Below are 25,888 nucleotides of genomic sequence, written 5' to 3'. Positions count from 1 at the left end.
TGACCGGTAAGGGTCTGGGTAGGAGCAGAGGAGCAGTTTGCAAAATCATGCACAAAGTCTGATCCTTTAATAAACGCACATCTCTTGGTACTTTCCGGGCGGTCCAGAGGTTAGGACTCTGCACCTCCGCTGAAGGGGGCTTGGCTTTCATCCCAGGTCAGGGAACTAAGATCCTGTAAGCTGCACGGCATGGCCCAGAAAACAAAGGCACAGCTCTCTTTGCATATTCAGAGCAAGGAAATGCTGAAGGGACAGACACCCAGCAGGTGCTGTTTCTCGGTAGTGTGATAATGGTTTTTATTAAAAAAATTTTTTTTATTATTTCTATTTTCTAAATATACTACCTTTTATTTTTGTCATTAGGAAACTCATTTAAAGAAAACGCTTTGCCATCAAGAGAATGAGAATGTTGGGGTGACCCTGCGCGCCATGGAGACAGGCTGGTGCTCTGTCAGTGGTCCCCTAGTGCCAAGCTCCAGGGCCCATGTCCTCCCATTCCTGAGCACAGGGAACCTTCTTGGTCATCTGTATTCAGAGCAGAACTCACCTGTGGACTGGGTCACGCACGAGATCTTGTAGGACAGCCACACGCTCGCCAGGCAGAGGAAGGTGGCCAGGAAACCGAAGACCTGCACGAGAGAGAGGGGCCAGGAGGTGCCCAGGGCAAGGGCCAGTCATGCGGGCAGCCCCTTCAGCGGCTCGTCCCTGTGCCCGTTTCCTGTACTGGCTGTGGCCGCGAGGGAGCCCGGGGACTCATCTGACCTGGCCACCTGTCCTCACGCAGCCACGGAGGTGATGCCCTGGCCTCAGTCAGGCCGCAACTGGGTCGCAGCCAGGCCTCTGGGCACCACCCCTCACCTTTCTCCAGACAACTACGTGCCCCCACTCTTTATCCTCGTCTAATAAGACAGAAAAAGGAGGAACAGTACATTTTATTCGGGGTTCTTAACATTCAGTGTTCAAATGGATCTTGGTTAGGTAGCATCATATGTACTTCATCCACAAAGGCTTTCTGTTCTGTCTGGCTTCCCAGCTGTCCTGGAGCCAGAAGTTGAGGCCCCATACCTGGCATCAAGTTTACACATGTTTAAGTAACATTAGGCTGAAATAAGTTCAAGCAGCATGCCTGTCCTGCGTTCCGCTGTGAGCACCCAGCCTTGCACAGCCTTCTCATCTGTGGTAGGCAAAGGACCTCCTGGGCTTCCCTGGTGGGGAAGTCCTTTACTTTCTTTACCTTCCCAGATGGTAAAGAATCTGCCTGCCATGTAGGAGACCCAGGTTCGATCCCTGGGTCAGAAGATCCCCTGGAGAAGGAAATGGCTACCCACTCCCATATTCCTGCTTGGAGAATTTCACAGACAGAGGAGCCTGGCGGGCTACAATCCATGGGGTCACAAAGACTCGGACATGACTGAGTGACTAACAATTTCACTAACACTTTGAAGGGCCTCACAGAGGATTATTAAATGATGGAATGAGCAGCAGACACAGGCTCAGGTGTCTCTGCCTGGAACTTGGAAGCCGGTAGCCTTTCCCGACTTGTCACAGAGGTCCCCAACTTTTTTGGCACCAGGGCTGGGCTTCATAGAAGACAATTTTTCCCCGAACCAGGGAAGAGGAATGGTTTCAGGATGATTCAAGTGCGTTACATTTATTTCTATTATTACTATATTAGCTCCACCTCAGATCATCAGCCATGAGATCTCAGAGGTTGGGGACCTCTGGTTAACAACAACTGCAGCAGCAAGTGCTAATGCTGATGGAGCATGATTACTTCATCCCAGGCAGTGTTCTAAGCCCTTCAGATGCATGGCTTCCTTTAGCCTCACAGCTCTGCCAGATGGGAGCACAGCTGTTACCTTTCCCCCCATGTTTTTGCAGCTCAAGAAAGCAGGGACGGGAGGTCAACTCTTTAAGCCAGGGCAGTGGAGCCAGCCAGGCCAGACCAGAGATCTGAGCCCAGGGTTCCTCTCTGCTCACCTTGCCCAAGTGTCCACAGGCCCCCCAAAGTGGATGCCTGGGGGCTCCCGGAGGTCCAGCAGGAACAGCCCAGAGCAGCCAACCCAAGTGCAGGACTATCCTGCCTGCCTGCTGGTTCCCACACGTGGCTGCCCTGCCAGCCCCCACCAGCCTCCTCTTCCCCCTTGTCCGTCTCCCTGGTTCCTTTTGTACCAATTGTCTGCACCACATAATCAGCCTATTATAGCCTGTCCTGGCCTCTCATTGTCTGTTCTGCACAATTAGCACATTATACACTGTCCTGCTCCCCAACTGTTCACGCTGCGTAATTGAACAGTTTATTACAGGGCTACATAATGTGCTTCTGGACGACAGGGCCTTGCATGTTAACTGTTTCACAGCCCCGGCCTCCTAAGCAAGAGCATCACTTTCTCATACAGCAGGGACTGTATCTCTGCATTTCTTCTGGCTTCTCCAGGTCCATGCTGGTTCCCACAGGACAGGTGGAGGACAAGTGGGAGTTGTTGGGAGTCCAGGGCTAATACTGTCATGCGCCACCTGAATCAGAAAACCCAGTGGGACTCCGCCCATGTGGTCCTGAAACACGGTGGGCACGAATCTCCCCTGTGCTTCCTCCGCCAGCGGGCAGGTGAGAAACATCCCTCTTATTGGAAACTAACCTCCACAGTGGGGAAGGGGTACGGGAGGGGCTTAAGGGGCACAAATTAGGGGACGAGGGTTCGATCCCTGGGTCAGGAAGATCTGCTGGAGCAGGAAATGGCAACCCACTCCAGTATTCTTGCCTTGAGAATCCCATGGACAGAGGAGCTACAGTCCATTGGGTCACAAAGAGTCAGACACGACTGAATGACTAAGCTCAAGGGGCGTGAGTGCTCAGAGGTCTGGCTGCCCCTCTGCAGGGACCTTCTGCCCCCTGCAGACTCCACCCTTTGGTGGAATCCCAGGCACTCATTGGCTCTCAGCCCAAAGTCAAGAGATTTTTGAGTTCCATGTGGAAGTGAGTGACTATCACACAGACAGCTTCTCCTCAAACTCATTTGAAAAGTGAGGCAAATCGGTTGTAGCCCACAGGCTTCCAAACTATAAACAATAAGCTAAATCAGAAATCAGATGACAGGAACCTATAGATCTTTTAAAAAATATGGCTTCCCATATGTGGCTTCTAAGACACATGTGGGTTCCCTGGTGGCTCAGACAGTAAAGAATGTGCCTGCAATGTGGGAGACCTGGGTTCAATCCCTGGAGAAGGGAATGGCTACCCACTCCAGTATTCTTGCCTGGAGAATTCATTCCATGGACAGAGGAGCCTGGCAGGCTACAGTCCATGGGTCGCAAAGAGTCAGACACGACTGAGTGACTCACACTCACATAGACACATCTGTGTGTCTCTGGATGATAAATACACATAGCTCCCACCATGCTCTATTTTTGTCCACTTCATCCTACTTCTATTGAGGCTAGCCAGTGGGTCAGTCTTCACCTCTGAAAGGTAGAGGAGTGTTATTTCCTGGCCTGAATACTGTGAATAGTCAGGAATGGCAAAGCTGAGACTCATGGTGGATAGCTGATCGCAGGACTGTTCCCTGGGCCCCAGGGTGCCTCAGAACCCTTCCCTGCATAGAGCTAAGACAGCCCCGAGTGAATGATCAGGGCAAGCATGAGAATTAAAACCTACTTATCCCCTGATTTAAGGAGTGGCTGTAAAAGAAAGAGGTCCGGGCCGCTGGGGCCATTTGAGTTTGCACAGCCCTGCCCATCACCACCTGATACCCTCTGCCATGGGCCCAAGTTTCAGGCTCTCTGGGGACCGCTGCTGGTGGATCAAGGTAGAGACTGATCCCGAGAAAGAAAGGCCCCAAAGAACAATCCCTTTGCTGCCCTGTGAGGAAGAAAGTGGGCATTCAGAATAGGAATTCCTCCCTGCCGCCTCCTGGGAAACGTCCTCACCGCTCCAGCCACCAGTCCGCTCAGGCTGTAACTGTTGGAAGCTGCCACGATGGAGGCGATGAGGAGGAGCAGGGTACCGATTAAATAGTGCAGGAGTTCCTGGGGGCAGAAACAAAGCAGATGGGTGGGTAGGGAGCTCCACTCCCGGCTCTCGGAAGAGAAGGACAGAGGGGAGAGGGAGACACTTCCTCTTCTCCCGGTAACACCCCAGCAGGAGCAGTGGAGCTCACAGGCAACAAGAAAGGACGGCTGGCCAGGATGAGGCCAAGCAGGAGAGATAAGACGCTGGGCAGGCAGGAAGAGAGGCGACAAAGACAAAGATGCTTCTCAGATGAGCAGAGATGTCTCCTAAGGATGGCTGCACTCCTGAGGTCAGGCTGTCCATGGTTACCTGGACCTCCGGCTAAAGCTCCTAACAAGCAAATGAGCTGCTTGCAACTTCCAGGCTGGAGCGTTTCAGTACAGTTCCAGCTCTGAGAAGCAAAGCCCTTAAAGAGATGTGTGCCTTCGCTCCTGCTGCAGAGAAAAGTCTGGGCTTGCAACACGCTGGCTTTGATGGCTGCCTGGAGGGCCTCCCCATTCTGCGGACAAAAGCCCTCCCAGTTCTACCCGCATTGTTTCTTCCCTCTTCTTGGCTGTTGAAAACGTGCCCGCAGACCAGACTGCCGAGGGTCTGCAGGAAGGGCTGACCCCATCTTTGCTTCCCTTGGGTCCATGAGGCCATCTCTTTATGCCCCATTCACTCTCCATGATTAAATGGGGGCTTCGCAGGTCCTGGAGGAGGTGGGGTCTCTGTCTTTTGACAACAAGAGGATGCTTCTCCTCATGCCATCCCTCCCCTACCAACACCAGATCAGAAGGGCGAGCTGGGTCTTAGGGCCACCGAAAGCGGACTGCGCTCTACAGAGAAATTTGTAGCTGTTAGGGCATATATTAAAAGTGAAGAGAGGTTCCAAATGAATAACCTAAACCTTCACCTTAGGACACTGGGAAAAGAAAAGTAAGCTAAAACCTACAACAAGAAGAAAGAAGGAAACAGGGATTACTGCAGAAATGAGTGATACAGAGAAAGGAACAGCAAAGAAAGTCCATGAAATCAAGAGCTGGCTCCTTGAAACGATCAACAACATAGAGAAAACTTTACCTAGACTGACCAAGGGGAAAAAATAAGAGAGGAAAAACATTCAAATGGCCAGAATCAGAAATGAAAGAGGAGACATCACTACTGATGAAATAAAAAGGATTTTAAAAGAATACTGTGATCGGTTGTACACCAATAAGTTAGATAAGTTAGATGAAACGGAGATATTCCTAGAAAGACATGCTACTGAAAATGACTCAAGGAGAAATAATCTCAATAGGATCTAAAATAGTAGAACCTGAATGAATAATAAAAACACTACCCACAGGAAAAGCCCAGACCAGATGGCTTCCATGCAGAATTACAAACATTTAGAGAGGAAGCAATACCAACTCTTTCCAAACTTTTCTAAAAAACATAAGAGACGCAAACACTTCTGATAACAAAACCAAAGACATCACAAGAAAACTACAGACCAATAATATTTCTTATGAATATCAATGCAAAAATGCTCAACAAAAGACTAGCAAACCAAATCCAGCTACATATAAACCGAATTATACAACACAGCCAACCAGAATTTCCTCCAGGAATGCAAAGATAGTTCCACATATGAAAATCAGTGCAATAACAGAATCCTAGAGGGATTCATCCCCCTACATGACTGTCTTAATAGACAAATGAATTAAAGGCAACTTCTTCTACTTGATAAATATCATCTCTGGTGGCTCAACCAGTAAAGAATTTGCCTGCAATGCAGGAGATCTCGGTTTGATCCCTGGAGAAGGGGAATGGCTACCCACTCCAGTATTCTTGCCTGGAGAATTGCATGGACAGAGGAGCATGGCAGGTTACAGTCCATGGGGTTATAAAGAGTTGGATATGACTGAGTGACTAACACTTATCTACAAAAACCTCAGCTAATGTTACATTTAATGATAAAAACCTAATACTCTCCTCCTAAGATTGGGAACAAGATGCTATCTGCTCTTGCCACTTCAACATTCAATTTCTTACAGTAAGCCAAGAAAATGAAGTAAAAAGCATCCGGACTGCAAACAAATGTAAAACTATCTCTATTTACAGACAGTATGCTGCCACAGATAGAAAACACCAAGGAATCCACTAACCGTCTATTAGATCTAAAAAATGATTTCAACACAATTGAGGATACAAGATCAATAAACAGAAATCAATTGTATTTCTATCCACTTGCAGTGAACAATCTGAAAATGAAATTAATAATTACATTTGAAATAGTATCACAAAGGGTAGGATGCTTAGCAACACACTAAACAAAAATAGTATAAAACTCGTACTCTGAAAGTTACATGACATTGTTGAAAGACGTTTCAGAAGATCTAAATAAATGGAAAAACCTTCCATGCTCATGGATCACAAGACTTTATATTACTATTAAAATGGCAATACTCTCTAAATTTATCTACAGATTCAATGTCATTCTTATTAGAATCTCAGCTCACTTCTTAGTGGAAACTGAAAAGCTGATTATAAAGTCCTTATGGAACTACAATTCAAAATAATCCTCAAAAAGAACAAGTGGGAAGACTGCTGGAATGCAACACGGTACATCCACTTGGGAAAATAGCCAGGCAGTTTCTCAAGCAATTAAACATTTACCATGTGACCCAGCAATTCCACTCTTAGGTATATTCCCAAGCAAAACAAAAACACGTCCATACACAAAACTTGTATACAAATGTGCACAGCAGCAGGATTCACAATTGCCAAAAGGTAGAAACAACCCAAATATCCATCAATGATAAATGAATAAACGAAATGTGACTGAGTGGTTAGGACCCTGTGCTTGCACTGCAGGGGGCACTGGTTCGATCCCTGGTCAGGGAGCTAAGATCCCGCATGCCACGTGGTGCACCCCCAACAAACAAATCAACAAAAAGCCAAAATATGGTATATCCTTTCCATGGATTATTTCTTAGCTATAAAAAGAAATGAAGTACTGATACATGCTGTAAATAGATAAACCAATACACACTCTACTTAGTGAAAGAAGCTAGTTACAGAAGACCACATATATGAATCTACTTACATGAAATCTCCAGAACAGGAAAAGTTATAGAGACAGAAAGTCAATTAGCAGGTCAGGGCCGGAGGAGATGAGGGGTAGGAGGTAACAGCTAAAGGGTACAGGGTTTCTTTCTGAGGTGATGAAAATATTCTATAAATGAGGGGACGGTTGCACAAGTCTAAAAACATATGGAAAGCCACTGAACTGTACACTTTAATCGGTAATTGTATGACATGTCAACAGGTGTAAATAAAGTCGTTTTAAAAATAATACAATGGGAAGAAGAAACCTTAGCAACTTCTGATATCTTTCCTCAGACTCTGCCTCTCCACCGCAGCTGACAGATCTTATCCGTACAACAGTGTAAATACCCACCACCTCCATCAGCTTTGTCCTTCCACGTTCCGCCTCCAAGTCACCCGCCCCCTCGCCACAGCCCATTTTCTGTCACTTGAGAAAAGAAGCATCGAGATGAGAATCACAGCCTTCTTGCAGCTTGAAGGTGAGTTTTAGAGGCCAGTAGGACCCGAGGCAGAGAGGGCCACCCAGCAGTGGGAAATTCAGGGCTGAAGCAGCCAAGGAGGCGGGGTGGGTAGGCTGGAAGGACGTCGGGCCCCAGCGCCCAGCCAGCGTCCTGACCCGTGCGGGCGGAGCGCAGCCCGGCCACTCCCTTACCGACAGGGGCCAGCTGATACAGGTGAGCACGCGGTACAGGCGGAAGAGGTGCACCAAGTAGAAGGCGAGGATCATGATCAAGTTGCAAATGGTGACCACTTCAAAGTAGCTGTAGGCGCTGTAGCTCGTCCACAAAGAGCTCCTCACGCAGATGAAGGCGATCAGCAGCGTGGCCTGGGGTGGGAACACGGAGACATCAGAGGAGCGCCCACCTGAGATGGGCACCCAGGGGACGAACGACAAAACAGGGACTTCCCTGGAGGTCCAGTGGTTAAGGCTCTGCACTTCCACTGCGGGGGGCTCGGGTTCGATCCCTGGTCAGGGAACTAACATCCCACATGCCCAAAAAACAAAATAAGATAAAGTGAATACAGGGATAAGACAGATTTATAAAACCAGACAACAGGAACACAACCAACCACAGGGAACTAAGGAGCTGTCACAGTTGAGGTTACTCCCTCACAAACTGGCAAGGAACAGCAGTTTCCCCACAGGACAAGCTTTTGACACACAAGCCGCGGTGAACATTGAGGATGGCAGGAAGTGGCTCGTCTGCTCTGAGTAGTCTATGCAGCAGCAGGGTGCAACCTCAGAGAGAGGGCGGGAACTCCGGAAACAGCCAGGCAGGACCACTCCCCTTATCTGCTCAACCTCCAGAGTCAGTCAGATAGTGGACCCCAGGTTTACATGCGAGGTTGACCTAGGAAGTTGCCAATACTTGACTATTTTTGACCCACCAAGATGTCAGTTTATACAAATAACCTACCAGCCGGCAGATAGTAAGTTACTGTTGGCAAGAAATCAAATAACAATCCAGCAAAGAAGACAGATAAGAGAATTTTATTCGAGTCAAACTGAGGATGATAACCTGGCAAACAGATTCTCAGAAACTCTGCGGACTGCTCCACTGAGCAGAAGTTAGAGGTGCAGTTGTATACATTTTTGAGACAAAGAAATTATGTATCATATTGACAGGTTAGCATTGAGTATACAGTTGGTTGAAGGGTTTTTGTTTTTTTCAACTATGCACGTACAGATAAGCCTTTGGTCAGTGTGACCCCTTGTTTGAGATGGAAAAGAAATATATTAATCATGGAGCTATAAAGAATCTGAAGAAAGAGGCCTTCTTCTCAAAAGTTGAGTGCATCTGTCTGCTTTGAGGAGGTCTGGTTAATGAATAACATAGATTCACACTGCACTTTAGGGAAGGCCCACAAATGGGGGCATGTTCTTAGTTACTGCTGGCTTTTTTTTTTCCTTCTGTCTCATTTTGACTGTTCTGCCATAGACTTACCTCATCGTTACCGTGTACTGATTGGTTGATGTACACGATCTCGTTGCGACGTCCCAGAACTCTGCTGAGTCAGCAAAATCCCCCCATGCCTGCTTGTGGGGAAATGCAGGCAAACAGGCTCCATCATCAGCCTACGGCTACCCAGTTAGAGCTTTCCTGGTAGCTCAGACAGTAAAGAATCTGCTTGCAATGCAGGAGACCCGGTTCAATCCCGGGGTTGGGAAGATCCGCTGGAGAAGGAAATGGCCACCCACTCCAGTATTCTTGCCTGGAGAATCCCATGGACGGAGGAGCCTGGAGAGCTCCATGCGTCCGTGGGGTCGCAAAGAGTTGGACACGACTGAGCGACTAACACCCAGTTTGTAAGCAGTGGAGGAGGGATTTGACTCTTAAGACTGTCTGATTCCAGGGATCATGTCCCTCCACTTTGGATGCAGTTTTGCTTTCCAAAATGTAAGCCCTGATCATGAATGAGCTGAGGAGGCCAGACGCATCATCAAATGTGTGGGGGTCCCGGCCACAAGGTGTTGCTTGCTCCACACCCTGCCCTTCCACACCCTGCCCCATCCTGGGGCCTGCTATGAGAACTCGCTAAGCATATTGTTACCTGAATGAATGAGTGTGCAGAAGTAATAAACTCAAGACCTAGTAATGAATAAGCAGGTCGGGTCAATTATTAGCAACATGAGAATACCCTGGGAGGGACATTCCTGGTGGTCCAGTGGTTAAGACGACACACATCCCATGCAGGGGATCCAGGTTTGATCCCTGATTGGGAAACTAAGATCTCACATGCTGCACGGCGTGGCCAAAAAGGAAACGAATACCATGGGAGGGCAGAGAGGGAAGAGAGGGCTGAGTTTCTGTGAAGGCCACTAACAGAGAAGAAAGTCTTGCTCACCCCAAACGGGGGATGAACCAATAACACACATGTGTTAAACGTATGTAAAGTCTTGGTCAATATTAAAAGCACAACCAGTTTAGGAGAAAGGTTAAATCTTTCATACTGCCTCTGGCTTACACAACAGTGACTGTCCAAGGGCGTGTATGTGTGATTTTGTGTTCTATGAGATAGTTGGTGATGTCTGGAGACATTCCTGGTTGTGTGTGTGTGTGTGTGTGTGTGTGTGTGTGTGTGGTGGGAGGATGCTGACACCCCTCCATGCACAGCATAGACCCCATAATAAAGAACTATCTGGCTTCAAGTGTAGCCCTCGCTACTGTGCTGCCATGGGGAAACCTCGATGCAGAAAGTGAGCAGCTATAATGAGAATTCAATCACAAAATCAATCTAAGGCTGGCCAACGCTAAAAAGGCTGTTTTCTAAAGCTCCTCATTGCTAGCATTCTATCAAGGTCCTAGGTTACAGGGACTCAGCCAGCAAAGAACATTCAGCTTGAGGCCTAAAGTGGGCGTGAAGAGTGTTCTACTTAACAGATCAAAGCAGAAGAATGTGGGCCTGACACACGAGACCCTCAGTGTTTGCATATTTCCCTTTCGCTAATTAGCAGCCTGAGGATTTTCACTTTTTCGTTTCCTCTCCAGCCCACTGGCCACGGATGATATGACGAGTCTCGCCTTGAGGCTGTTTCAAAGCTCCAAAGGGAGTCTTTGCTTCACCCAGGAGTGTGCCTGATGGTCAGAGCTCTGCTGCCCCACCAACATCCCCCCATTTCCAGCCCTCGTCTATCTGGGGAGTGAGGTGGCGGGGGGGTCCCGCCACCTGGCATGGATCCTCTCACACAGGCTAGGGCGGTTTAATTCACTTAAAATGCAAATAACCCAGGATTATGCAGTGTGATTTCGAGGTGGAGAAGCAATTTTGCACCTCATTGAATGCACAGATTTTAGAATCATTTTTACCAGTCTTTATCTGGGACTGAGTCTGCGGACACGCGGGTAAGTTTCCCCAAGCAACAGAAGGGGCCCAGGCAAGTCTTCCCCTCTGAGCCCCAGGGCTGAGCCGAGAAGCATACGATTGCTCTATGACCCCAGCCCATCTCCATCTTCTCTGGGAACCCTGACTATGAAATAAGACTCCCCGAATTCTCATCCCTGGGTCTCAGGCTGCCAGTCATGCAGTCTTCTCCAGTAAAGCCCGATTCTGGCCAGTCTCGTTTAGAGGGCAGATGGTGTATACTCGTGCACGCTATCAAAACTTCCTTTCTGCCCAAGGAGGCATCATTGCTACTTTAGCTAGCCAGCATCTCAGCTAGTGTGCTTTATTCTAGGCTTTTCAGGAACTCCTCCAGGGCCAGTGAGTAACCTCTGCAAATGCCTTGAATCCTCCAGACTGACACTCAGGGGGCATGCGGAAGGGTGAAGCAAGAGAAAGAACAGACAGCGAAGAGAAAAGAGCTGGGATGTGGACAACTGATATATACATCAGTTATATATATATATACACACTTTTTCAGGTTCTTTTCCATTATAGGTTATTATAAGATACTGAATACGGTTCCCTGTACTGGACAGTAAGTCCTTATTGTTTATCTATTAGGACCTGTTCGGGTTCCCAGTTAAAAAAGTCTGAACTCAGAGAAACTGAAGTGAAGCAGGCTGGAGAATTTCTGGAAGACACATCGGTTCTGTTTAGAATAATATCAGTGTGATACCACCTAAAGGACTCATTTGTTTCTCTGGCGGCCTCCTGTGTGTGTGTGCGTGTGCGCGTGAGTGTGTGCGTGAGTGTGTGTGTGAGTGTGTGTGTGTGTGTGTGTGTATTTTAGTTGCTCAGTTATGTCCAACTCTTTGCAACCCCATGGACTGTAGCTCACCAGGCTCCTCTATTCAGAGAATTCTCTAGATCCTCTCATAAAGGTCTCTTCTCTTTTCTTGGCTGCGCCAAAAAAGAATCATTTTTACCAGTCTTTATCTGGGCTTGTGGGATGAACCTAGGTCCTGGCAGTGAAGGCTCTGAGTCTTGACCATCAGGGAATTCCCAATCAGTTCTTTTATAACAGTCAGGCAAGTTGAAAATAAGTCATCTAATATAAATGTCCAGGGGTTTAAAAGTCACGTTGCAAGAACCTTCAACTCAAAGCCACGTCTCTCGGACCTGCCGTGGCACTATTTGGAGAGACCCTGGCTTTCCCTCAGGCGAGAAGCCACCCCCTCTCCCCTAGACCGAGCTCTTTCCGACTCCGTGCTATCAGAATTCTTACTCTTAGAAAGGAGAGGAGTGTCGTGAAAGCAGCATGCGTTTCAGTTTCACAGCAGATGAAACCAACTAAACATCACCCGAGAGAAATGACTGTCGCTCCCTGAGAACTTTGGAAACTAATACAGGCAGATCTGAGGTTCACGGCCACGTGCCAGGCAGTGGGCCCAGGTTTTCAGGCTGGGTGGGTCTCCTTCAAAGAGCAAATGGAATTCTGAAGTCTAAGACAGTTTCTGGAAAGCCTCCAGAGGCGGTGCTCAGGAGATGAACTGCCCAGGGACATCCCCCCAGCAGGTCTGTCCCCTAACACCCTGCCCACGTCTGGCTGCAGATGGCACCACGCACCTCTGTGTGAGAGCCTGCTGGGGCTGGGTGCCAGCAGGTCACCACCCCACCCTCTCTCAGGTTTTCCTTCTGACCTTGGAATGACGTTTCAGTGAGAGACACAGGCAGGAGGAGGGAAAGTAAGTGATGAAAGGCAACATCAAAAGGCCGCAGACCCGCTCTAAGAGGCTTTTCTGGAAAAGCCGGGGAGATGAAAGCTGAGCTTGTTCAAAAAGTCAGAGATGTGGGTGATGATGCCGTGATGGGGAAGTGCATCTGTAGATGTAAACGGGCCCATCGGCGGCTCTGCCTGGGGGCAGGAGGACGGCAGGAGACTGCAATACTCCAGCTGTGGCTGAGCTCTGCCCTGGGCTCCTACATGCACCCCTACCTGTCGGTGGACCCCCTCCTCCAGTCTCCAGGAAATGGCCCCACATCAGCCCATGGAAAGGCATGTGTCAAAGGACTGTTCCATGGTAAAATTCACTTGGTTTATTTTCTTGTATTATAAAGATCACATACGAGGAATTCCCTGGCAGTCCAGTGGTTAGGACTCCACGTTTCCACGGCAGGGGGCACAGGTTCGATCCCTGGTTGGGGAACTAAGATCCCTCAAGCTGCACAGAACTGGCGCCCCCCCACACACACAAAATTCCATACAAAGTTGTAAAAGGCGCTTTATGACACCTCATGGAGATCTTTAACGGCCCAGGGCCAGGCCCAGGGATAAGTGCTTCAGGAGGCAAATCCTGCTGTTGTCCTTTTACAAGGAAAATAAGGCACAGAGAGGTTAAGCGACTTGCTGAACGTCACACAGCAGGGTCAGCTGTGCCCTGGCACACAGCTGCACACCCCTGCTCCCCACACCACCACCCTGCCCATGGGACCTGCTTGTGTCTCTCCAGGCCCCTCTCCCAGCTCCTGGCCTCTGTTTTCAGCCCAGGGCTTAAACCTTCTGTCTGCTTTCCACTGGGAGCAAGCACAGAACAGCCTGTGGGACCCTGGATAATAGAAGGGAAACCTGCCTTGATTGCAGTGCTCTCACACTGGGAGGCAGGACTCTGGGGCTCCAACTCAGAAAGGTGGGGCCCTTTAGAAATGACAGTCATGTCAGGCATCCTGCTTAAGTAGGGTCACTCTAATTATATAATCGATACTTATACAGAATAGAAAATCAATTCATGGGGAATTCCCTGGTGGTCCAGTGGCTAAGACTCTGAGCTCCCAGTGCAGGGGGCCCAGGTTCGATCCCTGGTCAGGGAGCTAGATCCCACATGCTACAACTAAGACCCAGAGCAGCCAAATAAATAAATAAAAATTTAAAAAAAAGAAAAAAGAAAATCAATTCATGAAGTGTCTAAGAAAACAAAAAATCACCCATAATCCCACTTCTCAGAGATAACTACCACCTCTGGAGTTTAGGGTATTTCTTTCTACATAGGGATGTTTTGAGCACATATGTATTATTTTTCCAGAGAAGGCAACGGTGACCCACTCCAGTACTCTTGCCTGGGAAATCCCATGAATGGAAGAGCCTGGTAGGCTGCAGTCCATGGGGTTGCAAACAGTCGGACACGACTGAGCAACTTCACTTTCACCTTTCACTTTCATGCACTGGAGAAGGAAATGGCGAGCCACTCCAGTGCTCTTGCCTGGAGAGTCCCAGGGACGGGGGAACCTGGTGGGCTGCCGTCTATGGGGTCACACAGAGTCAGACATGACTGCCGTGACTTAGCACCAGCAGTATTATTTTTCCTTTTCAAAGACTGGATTGCATACTATGTACAGTTGTTGAAAGTAATTCTTATTTATTTTGGCTACGCTGGATAAATTTTATTTATTTACTGTTGCTGCGTGTGCTTTTCTCCAGCTGCGGTGAGCGGGGCCTACTCTCCGGATGTGGTGCACGGGCTTCTCACTGCAGTGGCTTCCTTGTTGCAGAGCGCGGGCTCTAGGCGTGCGGGTTTCAGTCGCTGTGGCTTTAGAGCGCAGGCTCAGTCGCTGCGGCACATGGGCCTAGTTGCTCTGCAGCACGCGGGATCTTCCTGGATCAGGGATCAAACCCCGTGTCCCCTGCACTGGCAGGCAGATTTTGTTTTGTTTTTTTACCACTGCGCCACCATGGAAACCCCTATACACTGTTTTATACCCTAGTTTTCATTTTTTAGAAGGTTTTTTTTTTTTTTTTTACGTGGACCATCTTGAAAGTCTATTGAATTTGTTACAATATTGCTTCTGGTTTCTTTTTTATGTTTTTTATGTTTTTTTTTGGCCAGGAGGCTTATGGGATCTTAACTCCCTAACCAGGGATGGAACCTGTGCCCCCTGCACTGGGAAGTGGAGTCCTGACCACTGGACCACCAGGGAAGTCCCAATACCCTGCTTTTTAAAAGATAAGTACTTCATCATTTGTAGTCTCTCGTCTCTCAATCATTCTGCTCCACAGCCCCAGCGAGCAGTGTATTTCATCTGCTTATTTCCTATTGTCTGTCACCCTGATTGTAAGCCCCACGATGCTGAGCGTTTTGGTCTGTTTTGCTCACTGTTGTTCCAAAGTCAGGACCTTGAATGGCACGCGGATTCTCCACAGGTAATATTTTTGGCTGGAATGAATGAATACAGTTTACAGTCCACCCACTCCTGAGGCCTTCCACGTTCCAGGCACCCGGCAGGACCATGCTCTTGCTCCCTGATGCTGAGAGGGGGAGAGAGAAAGAGAAAGCACCGCTCGGGACAGGCCCCACCATTAACACGTGGGAGGAGACCGGTGCACGTGGGCTTCCCTGGTGCCTCTGAGACAAGTGCAGGCTTTGACCCCAGAAACAAGGGGTCATCAGGGAGCCTCTGCAACACGCAGGCACACACACGTCCAGGTGCGGATCAGGCCAGAGTGGTGCTGTGGCCAGCCGGCCACCCCACCCCGGGGCGTTCTTCCCCGTACGCAGTTCAGTGGTGGGCACAAGGGCAGAGCCCAGGACCAATTCCTTGCTGCACCCACAGGGCCCAGCACAGAGGAGGCCTTCAATGATGGGTGCAGGACTGAATTTGGGGCAAAACTGGATTCTCACCAGCGCCCCAGTGTAAACACGGCCTGTGGGTGGACTGCAGACTCTTCTCTGCAATCACGCCATCTTGGCTCTTGGGTTTCAAGAGACAGCACTGAATGCAGGGGTTTGCTTTGGGGGCACAAGCAGAGGGGGGTGGGTGGGTGCTGCCTTAGTAGGGGCCACCACAACAAGCACGTAGAGTGCTGGGCGACTGAGACACACCCTGGGACTTCCTTGGTGGTCCAGTGGTTAAAACTCTGCGTTTCCAATGCAGGGGGCCCAGTTTCAATCCCTAGTTGGGGAAATAAGATCCCGCATGCCACGTGGTGCAGCAAAAAAAAAAAAAAGACACACACACACCCTGAAATATTTATGGATGAGATAAATACAGGAGTACAGCAGCGGCTTCTTCAGAATAATGTGGGAGCAAGTGTGCATGAGGGATCTTTTGGGAAAGAATCTGAAATTGGATTATGGTGATGGTTGCACAACCCTGTCAATTTGCTAAAAATTACTGAAGTGTATGCTTAAAATGAGGAGCTTTTATGGTATGTACATTATACATCAATAAAGCTATTAAAAATAAAAAGGGAAGTCTAAGGAGGTGAAGATATAATTCAAGGAGGATGGAAGGAATTCCCTGGTGGTCCAGTGGTTAGGACTCCGAGCTTCCATTGCAGGGGGCAAGGGTTCCGTCCCTGGTCAGGAAACTAAGATCCCATGTGCCACGAGGTATAGGAAAAAAAAAAAGGAGGAGGACTCGGCATGAGCTGGTGGTGACTGCTGCCACAGGTAACCAGGTAAAGAGGCAATGAGAATAACTTCCAGTAACAAACGGAGAGTTCTGGTGCTTCACCCCCAAACACATACACAGTGAACTATGAGGCGACAGAACAGTGAACTAACACCTGAGGATCAATACTAAGCAGGCTTGGGAGGCACTGCCGGGTTTAACACCCACTTGTCATGTATCTAAAAAGAATTAGCACATCTGTTGATCCAGTAACGTCATTTTTACTAAATTGTCCTACTGAAACAGGAAGTCCTTAACTGAGCAAACACAGTATTAATTTAGAACGGGGGAAAACAGCAAATATATGAAATACTCTCTCTCTCTTTTTTTTAAAAGATTCTAAAACCTAGAGAATGGGATGAAAAGACCCCCCGTGTGAACCCCCCAGGGTCTGACTCAAGAGTAGGAGCTAGTGTTTCCCAGAGGTTCCCTGAAGAATCATTAAAAGACAATAAGAGAGAGAGAGACTGCCGAGAATCTTCTCCAGGACTGGGGGGCGCAGGGGCAGGGTCAACGGCCCTTGCTGGGACGTGAGCTTCCTACAAAGTGCTGAAATGAGGAAGCTTATTCTCAGGGATGCCTACTGTTCATCAGGTACCTCCCAAGAGCCTGGCCCTGGGTTGTACTCTTATGCAGATGAGGAAACCTAGATGTGGGAAGTGCCCGCCCTGGGCCATAGAGCTGTTTGCCCGGAGACGGGATTCAGTCTTTTCCATCCAATTCCACAGTTTGGTTCTTAATCATAGAACCCTGCTTCTGCCCCCCTTTATGTTTTTTGTCTTTTTTCTCCCCAGGCTGAGGTCCCAGGTGGTGGTCCCACTGGTAAAGAACCTGCCTACCAATGCAAGAGGTGAAAGAGATATGGGTTGGATCCCTGGGTCGGGAAGATCCCCTGGAGGAGGGCATTGCAACCCACTCCAGTATTCTTGCCTGGAGAATCCCAGGAGCCCGGCGGGCTACAGTCCATGGGGTTGGAAAGAGTCAGACATGACTGGAACAACTTAACACGCACGCACGTGGGACAGGGCAGATGACTTCATTGGCAAAGCTTTAATAAAGCTCTCCCTGAGGACTCAATGGTCTGTGGTAGGAGACAGGATGGGACTGGACTGCACAAGAGGCTTAAATTCCCTGCAGCCAGATACTGTGATGCCCTTGGCCTCAGCAGTGAGGGGTAGAAGGAACATCTCACCCCTCGTTACTGCATGCCAGCCGACTGTGCTTTCTGAGAATAGCCGTAGCAACATTTCCAGGCTCCTGCGTTCTTCTAGACCCTGGCCGCTCCTCACCTAGAAGCGGAACGCATCCCCTGCCTTGAACCTGGGTTGCCTGAATGGCCTCCTGGCAGGTGGTCAAAGTGACAACACAGGCCTTCCACAGCTGGGTCAGGGACCCTGATGCAACTTCCCTGAGCCGCCGCTCCATCTGCAAACGCACCCCTGGAGCTCTCCCACCAGAGGCCACTTGGGAGGCCGAGAGTGGGTGTCTGGCCAAAGCTCCAGCTGAGGGTGGCTCACCAGTCAGCACTTAGCTCAATGCATGAGAAAGCAAAGCCTTTGGCTTCTCTGGCCCCAGCTCTCAAGTTCTCCCAGCTGCCCAGTCACCACGGAGCAAAGAGAAAGCCCTATTCACCGCGTCGCGCCCACGCTCCTGACCCACAGAATCTGTGAGCCTAGCGAGTGGCTGCTTTACACAGACTAACTTTAGCAGCAATTTGCGCCGCAACCGTAGTAGCTGGAGCAGGCGCTTAAACAAAAAAGGTCCCGCCTGGCCTGTTTTGAGAGTTGCATATGCACTGTTCTGGGTTTCGTGTTTTGATTCTTGTGCAAAGGGAAGTTGAGGTCCGTTCAGAGGGCAGCGGGGGGCCCAGGTGAGGGATCACATCTGGGTCCCCACCTGGGACCCTGGCGTAGACACAGCCCCTGGGCCGAGAGCTCTCAGGCGGCTCAGCTGGAAGGCAGCTGTTGCCTCCAAGAACCCGGTAACCGACGATCACACAGAGCAGCCACTGGCTGCAGTGGGGATGGCTGAAGATGACTCCATAAATCCCCACCTCCATCCCATGTCACACCCCCAAAAAGATGCTCGACCTGGATGGTCCTCAACGAGAGGCTCTGATGGGGCCACCACTGCTGGGTCTGGATGCTCCAGGCTCAGCTGAGAAAAATGAAAAAAAATGCCACCGACAGTTTCAGAGGCTACCTCCGCCAGCTCTAGGTCTGGGCTTCCCTGCAGTGGCATCTAAGAAGGAAACGTCTGGTGGCAGACATGCAGACAGTGCTGAAACCCAGTCACCCCAGATGAACCCAGTCCAGACTGGACGAGAAGCCAGCCTCCAGACACAGAAGCAAGCCGGGGTCATGATTAGCAGGGCCGACCGCAGCAGACCTCCACCATGTGAGCAGTAAAGGCTTGGTGATGCCACCAAGATTTTAGGGCTGTTTGTCATGCAGCAAGAGCTAACTAATGCACTGTTTTCAGAACTTCCCTGGTTTCCCACTCAGGCAACCCCAGTGTTTACAGTGGAAAGAATAAAGTCATTCATTCAGTGATTATTTATTGAGTCCTAACGACGGTCCCAGCCCTGCTTAGGAACACAAGGCTACGCTGGTTTCCATTCTGCCAAGGACGATCCTAAGGAAACCTTGACTCAGGAGAGAGAGAGTTACGCCATTCAGTGCTTTGCCCAGATCCTGGTGAAGTAAATATTTGGAGAAGCTGTGTGGCCCGGCCCCAGCAGGAGGCCTGGCATCCAGCCCTGGGCGCCTGCCAGAAATAAGTGCCTGCTGGATTTGACAATGTGGGTGTGGGATGCCTGGATTAAAAACCCAGGCAGCATGATGCCAACTCAGTGCCAGCCTGGGGGAAAGAGAAATTAGTCTGGGATAAAAAATGACAAAGCAAGTACACAAGAGCCACTGAGGGACTGTAAGCATGTATCACTGATGGAAAGCCACGGCGATTAAGGGTACACGATCGTCGTATGGCACCCAGAGGAGACTGAGTGTAAGCCAGAGGCTGGTCTTCAGTCGGAGCAAGTGAGCCTGAAAGGAGCAGTAAAGCACGCCAGCAACCCCCGTGGGTCAAACAGTCACTAAACACAAGTACTAAGGGGCCAGTTAACCTCGCTAGGCCTCAGTCTCCTCATCTTTAAAATGGGTAAGAAGAAAACCTACCACAAAGAGTTGATGTGAAGATTAAATGAGACGATTCTAGCAAAGCATTCAGAACGGCTGGTAGTGCTCCAGTAAACATTCAAGAAAGGGCAAGGAGTCGAAGTCCCTGAGCATGTATTCTGAGAAGAGTAACACGGGATGATGTTTGAGAAGCTCTTGGCACACAGCAACAGTTAACCGGGGGCTCATCTAAGCAGGGCCAGTCGTCAGCAGGCAATAAGCGCACCATAAGGACAGTTTAGACCCGGGCCCTGCCTCAAAGGACAAGGGGCCTCAGACCGCGACACAGGGACATTAAAAGAAAAAGGGGACGAGGGCTTCCCTGGTGGCCCAGTGGTTAAGACTCCATGCAGGGGGCCCGGGTTTGATCCCCGGCTGGGGAGCTAGATCCCGCATGCCGTAACTAAAGAGCCCACATGCTCAAATGAAGATTCAAGATCCCGCATGCTGCAACTAAGACCCAGCGCAGCTCAAATAAATTTCTTTTTTTTTTTTAAAGAAAAAGAAAACAAAAGACGAATAACGTCAGGAAGGTACCATCTGTGAGGAAGGCTGCTGGAGGGCAGGAAGGCAGGCACATCCTCTGTAAAGAGTGGGAGTGGTTCAGGGTGGACTCCAGGGGCTGCAGGACTTGAGCACACAGGGAGGAGGGTGACAGGTGGCACAGATGTCCTGGGGGGGGGGCCTTGGGGTGACGTGAGGAGCCCCTCCTACATCACAGCTCTCGGGCGCAGGCGGGAAACTACCCCTGTGAGCTCAAATGGGAGGCGGCTGCCTCGGATTCCTCAGACTGCTGACAGCAGGCTCCAAACCAGCTGGCAGAGCTGTCTGTCTAGACCTTTACACAGACAAAGCACTGGATGAAAGAAAAAACCGTGCCAGGGCCCCTGCCTCCAGCGGGCTGTCAGCGTCCCCTCTGCTGCTCTCTGGTCGGGTTTTAGAAAATGACTCCGAAGCGGGGACAAGACCACGGGGCAGAAGTATATGCCTCGCCCCTGACTGCTTCCCCCTCCAGCCACCGCATCCTTGGTTCAAAGGCGCAGTTAACTGTGGTCCGCACCCCCAGCTTCAGTCACATCACTCCCCAAAGCAGGCCTTTCTCCCATGCCTCTCACTTTCAAATCACCCGTGTGCCAGGTGAAAACAAAGACTTTCCTTCAGAAAGTTCCCCACCCCCTTGGCCTCTGCTTACAAAACAACCCCGGTAAGGCTGCAGCCCAGCCCCTCCCTACATTTCCCCTTCCCGGGCCTGCAGGCTCACTCCAGGCCTCCTGGCTGCTGGAAGCTGCCTGCTGGTAAGACACAGAGCCTTTCAGTCTCCTCGGAGCAGCCCTGGTCTCGATGCCTTTGGAAGAAGCCGGGAGGGCAGAGACAGGAGCAAAAAGTTCCCGCTAAACAAAGCCTCCCTTGTGCACCTGCTAAGAGACCCACTGGGATGAACGCAGCAGGGACACACGGTCCCCAGGGCTGCCCTGGGGCCCAGCACTTAGCAGAGCCTCAGCAAGGTGAGGCGAGTCAACTTAGATCTAGCCACAGGAGGCAAGTGCTTCCTCCTACATCCTGTTTCTGAACCGAGTTTCACAACTTTATCCTGTTCTAACGTGTGTGCAGAAGTGAGACACAGGCAAAACCCCAAAGGGCTGCAGCCACAGGAAGAGGAAAGAGGGGAACCTGGGCTCGGCTACCAGTGCGCCCAAGTCTCGGGGGAGCGTTACAAGCTGCTGGATCAACTCTTTCCAGGCTATTCTTTTAAGCCTCGAAAGAATAAGGGCACAGGACTTCCCACGTGGTACAGTGGATAGGAATGTGCCTGCTAGGGCAGGGGACATGGGTTTGATCCCTGGCCCGGGAAGATTCCACATGCGGCAGGACATCTGAGCCCACACACCTAATCACTAAAGCCCTAGTGCCCAAAGGCCTGAATGCCACGCTAATGAGCCTGCAAGCTGCAACGACTGAAGCCTGGGCACCTAGAGCCTGCGTTCAGCCACAAGGGAGGCCACTGCAACAGCAAGCCTGCAAACTGCAACGAAGCACAGCCCCTGCTTGCCGCAGCTAGAGAAAGCCCACACACTGCAGCGAAGACCCAGCTCAGCCAAAACCACACCGCAAGTCAGAAAAAATGTTCCAAATAAAAGATTAAAAAATGTACATGTTGGTATATTGAATCCAACAATCTATAAGAAATATAAATGCTAAACAACTAACTAAAGTTTATCCCAGGAATCCACAACTGGTTCAACATTTGAAAATCAGTGTATGCCCATTAACAGACAGAAGAAGAAAACCTGAATATCTTATCAATGGGCGCAGAAAAAGCGCTTGACAAAATTCAATATCCGTTCATTATAAAAACTTTCAGGATAGCAGGGAACTTCCCTGACCAGATAAAGGTCATCTACAAAATAATCTGGTGAAGGACAGAGAGGCCTGGTGTGTTGCAGTTCGTGGGGTCGCAAAGAGTAGGACACGACTGAGCGACTGAACAACAGCAAAATAATCTACAGCTATCAGTATACTCAGTGGTGAGAGACTGCAGGTTTCCCTCCAAGAAAGCCAACAAAGATGTCCTTTTTCACCATTCATATTCCATGTTCTTCTGGAGGCTGCAATAAGAAAAAGAAATAAAAGGCACACAGATTGAAAGGAAAAAAATATAACTTTATTTGGGACTCTGCTTCCTCTGCAGGGGCACAGGTTTGATCCCTGGCCAGGGAACTAAGATCGCACAAGTCATACGGACAAATAAATAAATAAATAAAACCCAAACAGCTTTATTTGTTGACAACAAGACTACTTATAAGTACCAACAGATATAAATAGATATAAATCTAAATTTATAGTATGCTGCTACTGCTAAGTCACTTCAGTCGTGTCCGACTCTGTGCGACCCCATAGACGGCAGCCCACCAGGCTCCTCCGTCCCTGGGGTTCTCCGGGCAAGAACACTGGAGTGGGTTGCCATTTCCTTCTCCAATGCGTGAAAGTGAAAAGTGAAAGTGAAGTGGCTCAGTTGCTAAAAACTACAAATATACTGATGAGAGAAATCAAAGAACACCTAAATAAAAGGAGAGATTTTGATGGCTAAGGAGATGCAATATAGTTAACATGCCATCCCCCAAACTGATTTATAGATTCAATACAATCCCAATCAAAGCCCAGCAGGCTTTTTGGGTGGATGAGCGCCAAAGAACTGATGCTTTTGAACTGTGGTGTTAGAGAAGACTTGTCAGTCCCTTGGTCTGCAAGATCAAACCAGTCAATCCTAAAGGAGATCAGTCCTGATTTCCTTGGAAGGACTGATACTGAAGCTCCACTACTCTGGCCACCTGATGTGAAGAGCCGACTCACTGGGAAAGACCCTGATGTTGGGAAAGCTTTGAGGGCAGGATGAGAAGGGGCTGACAGAGGATAGATGATTGGATGGCATCACCAACTCCAAGGACATGAGTCTGAGCAAACTCCTGGAGACAGTGAAGGGCTGGCAGTCCAGGGGTCACAAAGAGTCGGACACGGCGGAGCAACACAACAACCACCACCAGAGCTCCAGGCTGCACCACCACCAGCCCGGCTTGGGAGCTGGCCACGCACGTTTCCTGACTCCACACCTTCGCACAGGCTCTCGCCTCCTTCGGAACTCTCTTCCCAGGCTCAGGCCTCAGCCTCAGGTTCCTTTCCCAGGCAGCTGTGAGTGCAGGCTGGGAGGACTCCGGGTAGCTGAGATCACGGCCTTGTCTGCCTCCTCCCGCAGCAGGCTCATCGCCCTCACACTAACCACACTTCACTGATGCAGACATGCTCCGTCTGTCATTCAGTTCCCTCCAGCCACAGACGGGTCTGCACCTTCTGCTGGCGAGACCAGAGAGCAGATGTGGAGCAGCCCCAATTGCCTGCTATGGGCCAGCTCAAAACTTGGGAATGGCGTCAGAGCACACATAAGAAAACCCCCGAGACCAGAGCGGAGCGCTCTCTGAAAGCCTGGGAGCCAGAGGCTGCGGGGTGGAGATGGCAAGACGGTGAGACGGGCACTTGTAGCATCATCCCCAGAAGCAGGAGTCGAAAGCCAGCTGGCTTACGAGCCCAGCACCGATAGCTATCAGTTCTCCCACGGACTCTTCTAAGGAACGCTGCACTGCTCACACTCTTGACGACACCGACGACCAGAGTATGCGAAAATACTTAAAAAAGGATTCCTCAAAAAAAAGAGTCCTTAGAGACTTCCCTGCTGGTCTGGTCCAGTGGCTGAGACTCTGTGCTCCCGATGCAGGGAGCCTGAGTTTCATCCCTGGTCGGGGAACTAGACCCCACACACTGCCTCAAAGACTGAAGAGCCTGCATGTTGCAACTAAGACCTGGAGCAGTAAAATAAGTAAATAAAATATATTTTAAAAAAATAAAGATTCTTAAAAAAAAAAAAAAAGAATTTAGCAGAGACGGGCCATTTTAGGACTATCTTCACCAATTTATTTTCGTTCATCAATTTTCCTTTTTAGGTATTCACAAGAGTATATAAAAGGGCTTCCCTGGTGGCTCAGCTGGTACAGAATCTGTTTGCAATGCAGGAGACCCTGGTTCGATTCCTGGGTCAGGAAGATCCTCTGGAGAAGGGACAGGCTACCCATTCCAGTATTCTTGGGCTTCCCTGGTGGCTCAGCTGGTAAAGAATCTGCCTGCAATGAGGGAGACCTGGGTTCCATCTTTGGGTTGGGAAGATCCCCTGGAGAAGGGAAAGGCTACCCAGTCCAGTATTCTGGCCTGGAGCATTCCATGGACTGTATAGTCCACGGGGTCACAAAGAGTCGGACACAACTGAGTGACTTTCACTTTCAAGCGTATATAAAATCTCCATTTAGTTCAGTCTAAAAGAATTCTTTCAAATGCGCATACATTTTCTAAGTGATGAGATTTGCGTCCTCACATAGTTAACACCAGCTTCCTTTCCTAGCAGCGCCTAAAACAATGGGGCCTTGGGGTGATGATGCGTAACACCTCCTCATCTTCTGCCCAAGGGGAAAGGTACGATCAGCCTTGTTCACTGCTGTACCCCCAAACAGCTGGGACAGAGGAGACACCAAATAAACATCTATCTGATGCCATGACGTGAAGCTGAGCCTCTGCCGGGTGAAGAGCCACGACCAGGACCGCACAGAGGCTCATCACTCGAGCCAGAAATCGAAGTCTGAGAGTGAGCTGCCCGCATCAGGCACACTGTGCCCTCAGTCTCTAGCCCACTACAGTAATGCTGCCGTTCAGTGTCTGCTGGTGACGCTGTAAATTAGGGGCCCAGTCCTGACAGCTGGACAGACCGGCAGACACTTCTCTCATCCCATGGCTCGGCTTTGTTTGCTCTGGCAGTGGAGCCCCCTGTTTTCACTGTGTGAGTCAGTGCAAAGCTGTCAGCCCGACTCAATAAAAAAGAAAGGTTCTTCCACACTGGCCACCAGCACAGAACCTCGTCTCCACCGGAAACTCCAGGCCGGGCGTTCAGCCTCTCCCCGCCGGCTCCCGCTTCTGCCTCCTGGCCTGCAGGCCTGACACCACTGCCTCGGGCCCTTCCACAGCCCGGTCACCCCTCTGCCCTCGCTATCACTGTTCATGATCATGATTAACAACTAGTATTGGGTCTTCAGAAGAAGATCCACGTCTCTCAAGCGCTTTACCCAGGCGGACTTTTCCGAAATGAGTGCTATTAACAGAGGCTTTGGTAAAGAATATCTTCTTTCATTCATTCAAGAAAAAAAAAAACGATTCTGAATGGACACAGAGAACAGATTTGTGGATGCCAGGGGGCAGGGGGTGGGGGAGATGGAGTGGGGGGCTGGGGTTAGCAGGTGTAAGCTTCTATATACAGGATGGATAAACAAGAAGGTCCTACTGTATAGCACAGGGAACTATATGCATATCCTGTAAAAATCATAGTGGGAAAAAATGTTTTTGTGTGACTGCACCCCATAGCGCATGGGATCTTAGTTCCCCAAATCGGGATAGAACCCAGGCCCCCTGCGTTGGAAGTACAGGGTCTTAACCACTGAACCTCTGGGGAAGTCCCAAGGAAAAGAGCATTTTTTAAAAAAAGAGTGTAATATGTGTATAATTGAATCACTCTGTTGTACAAGAGTAATGAATACAACATTGTAAATCAATATGATAGCTGTTATATAGTCGCTCAGTCATGTCCAACTCTTCTGGGACCCCAGAGACTATAGCCCACCAGGCTCCTCTATCCATGGGATTTCCCAGGCCAAGAATACTGGAGAGGGTTGCCAGATTCCTTTTTCCAGGGAATCTTCCCGAGGCAGGGACCAAACCCATGTCTCCTGCACTGACAAGTGGAGTCTTTACCACTGAGTTACCTGGGAAT

At 49.6% G+C, this 25,888-nt stretch overlaps 1 protein-coding gene across 6 annotated transcripts in view; it reads right to left on the bottom strand.

The window, feature by feature from the left end:
* CMTM7 (CKLF like MARVEL transmembrane domain containing 7) overlaps positions 1-25,888 on the bottom strand; it is a 120,895-nt gene that overhangs the window by 75,548 nt on the left and 19,459 nt on the right. For 3 of the 6 annotated variants that reach the window (XM_069561318.1, XM_069561317.1, XM_069561321.1), the window contains exons 2-4: positions 7,734-7,907; positions 3,928-4,026; positions 548-629 (exon numbers count right to left, since the gene is read on the bottom strand). In XM_069561318.1, the coding sequence (XP_069417419.1) occupies positions 548-629; positions 3,928-4,026; positions 7,734-7,907 (355 nt within the window). The remainder of the gene's footprint in view (positions 1-547; positions 630-3,927; positions 4,027-7,733; positions 7,908-25,888) is intronic. The other 3 variants (XM_069561320.1, XM_069561319.1, XM_069561322.1) reach the window with 1 other exon arrangement.

Source organism: Ovis canadensis, chromosome 19 (assembly GCF_042477335.2).
Source record: "Ovis canadensis isolate MfBH-ARS-UI-01 breed Bighorn chromosome 19, ARS-UI_OviCan_v2, whole genome shotgun sequence".
NCBI classification, from domain to species: domain Eukaryota; kingdom Metazoa; phylum Chordata; class Mammalia; order Artiodactyla; family Bovidae; genus Ovis; species Ovis canadensis.
This window is presented reverse-complemented; position numbering and strand designations above follow the sequence as displayed.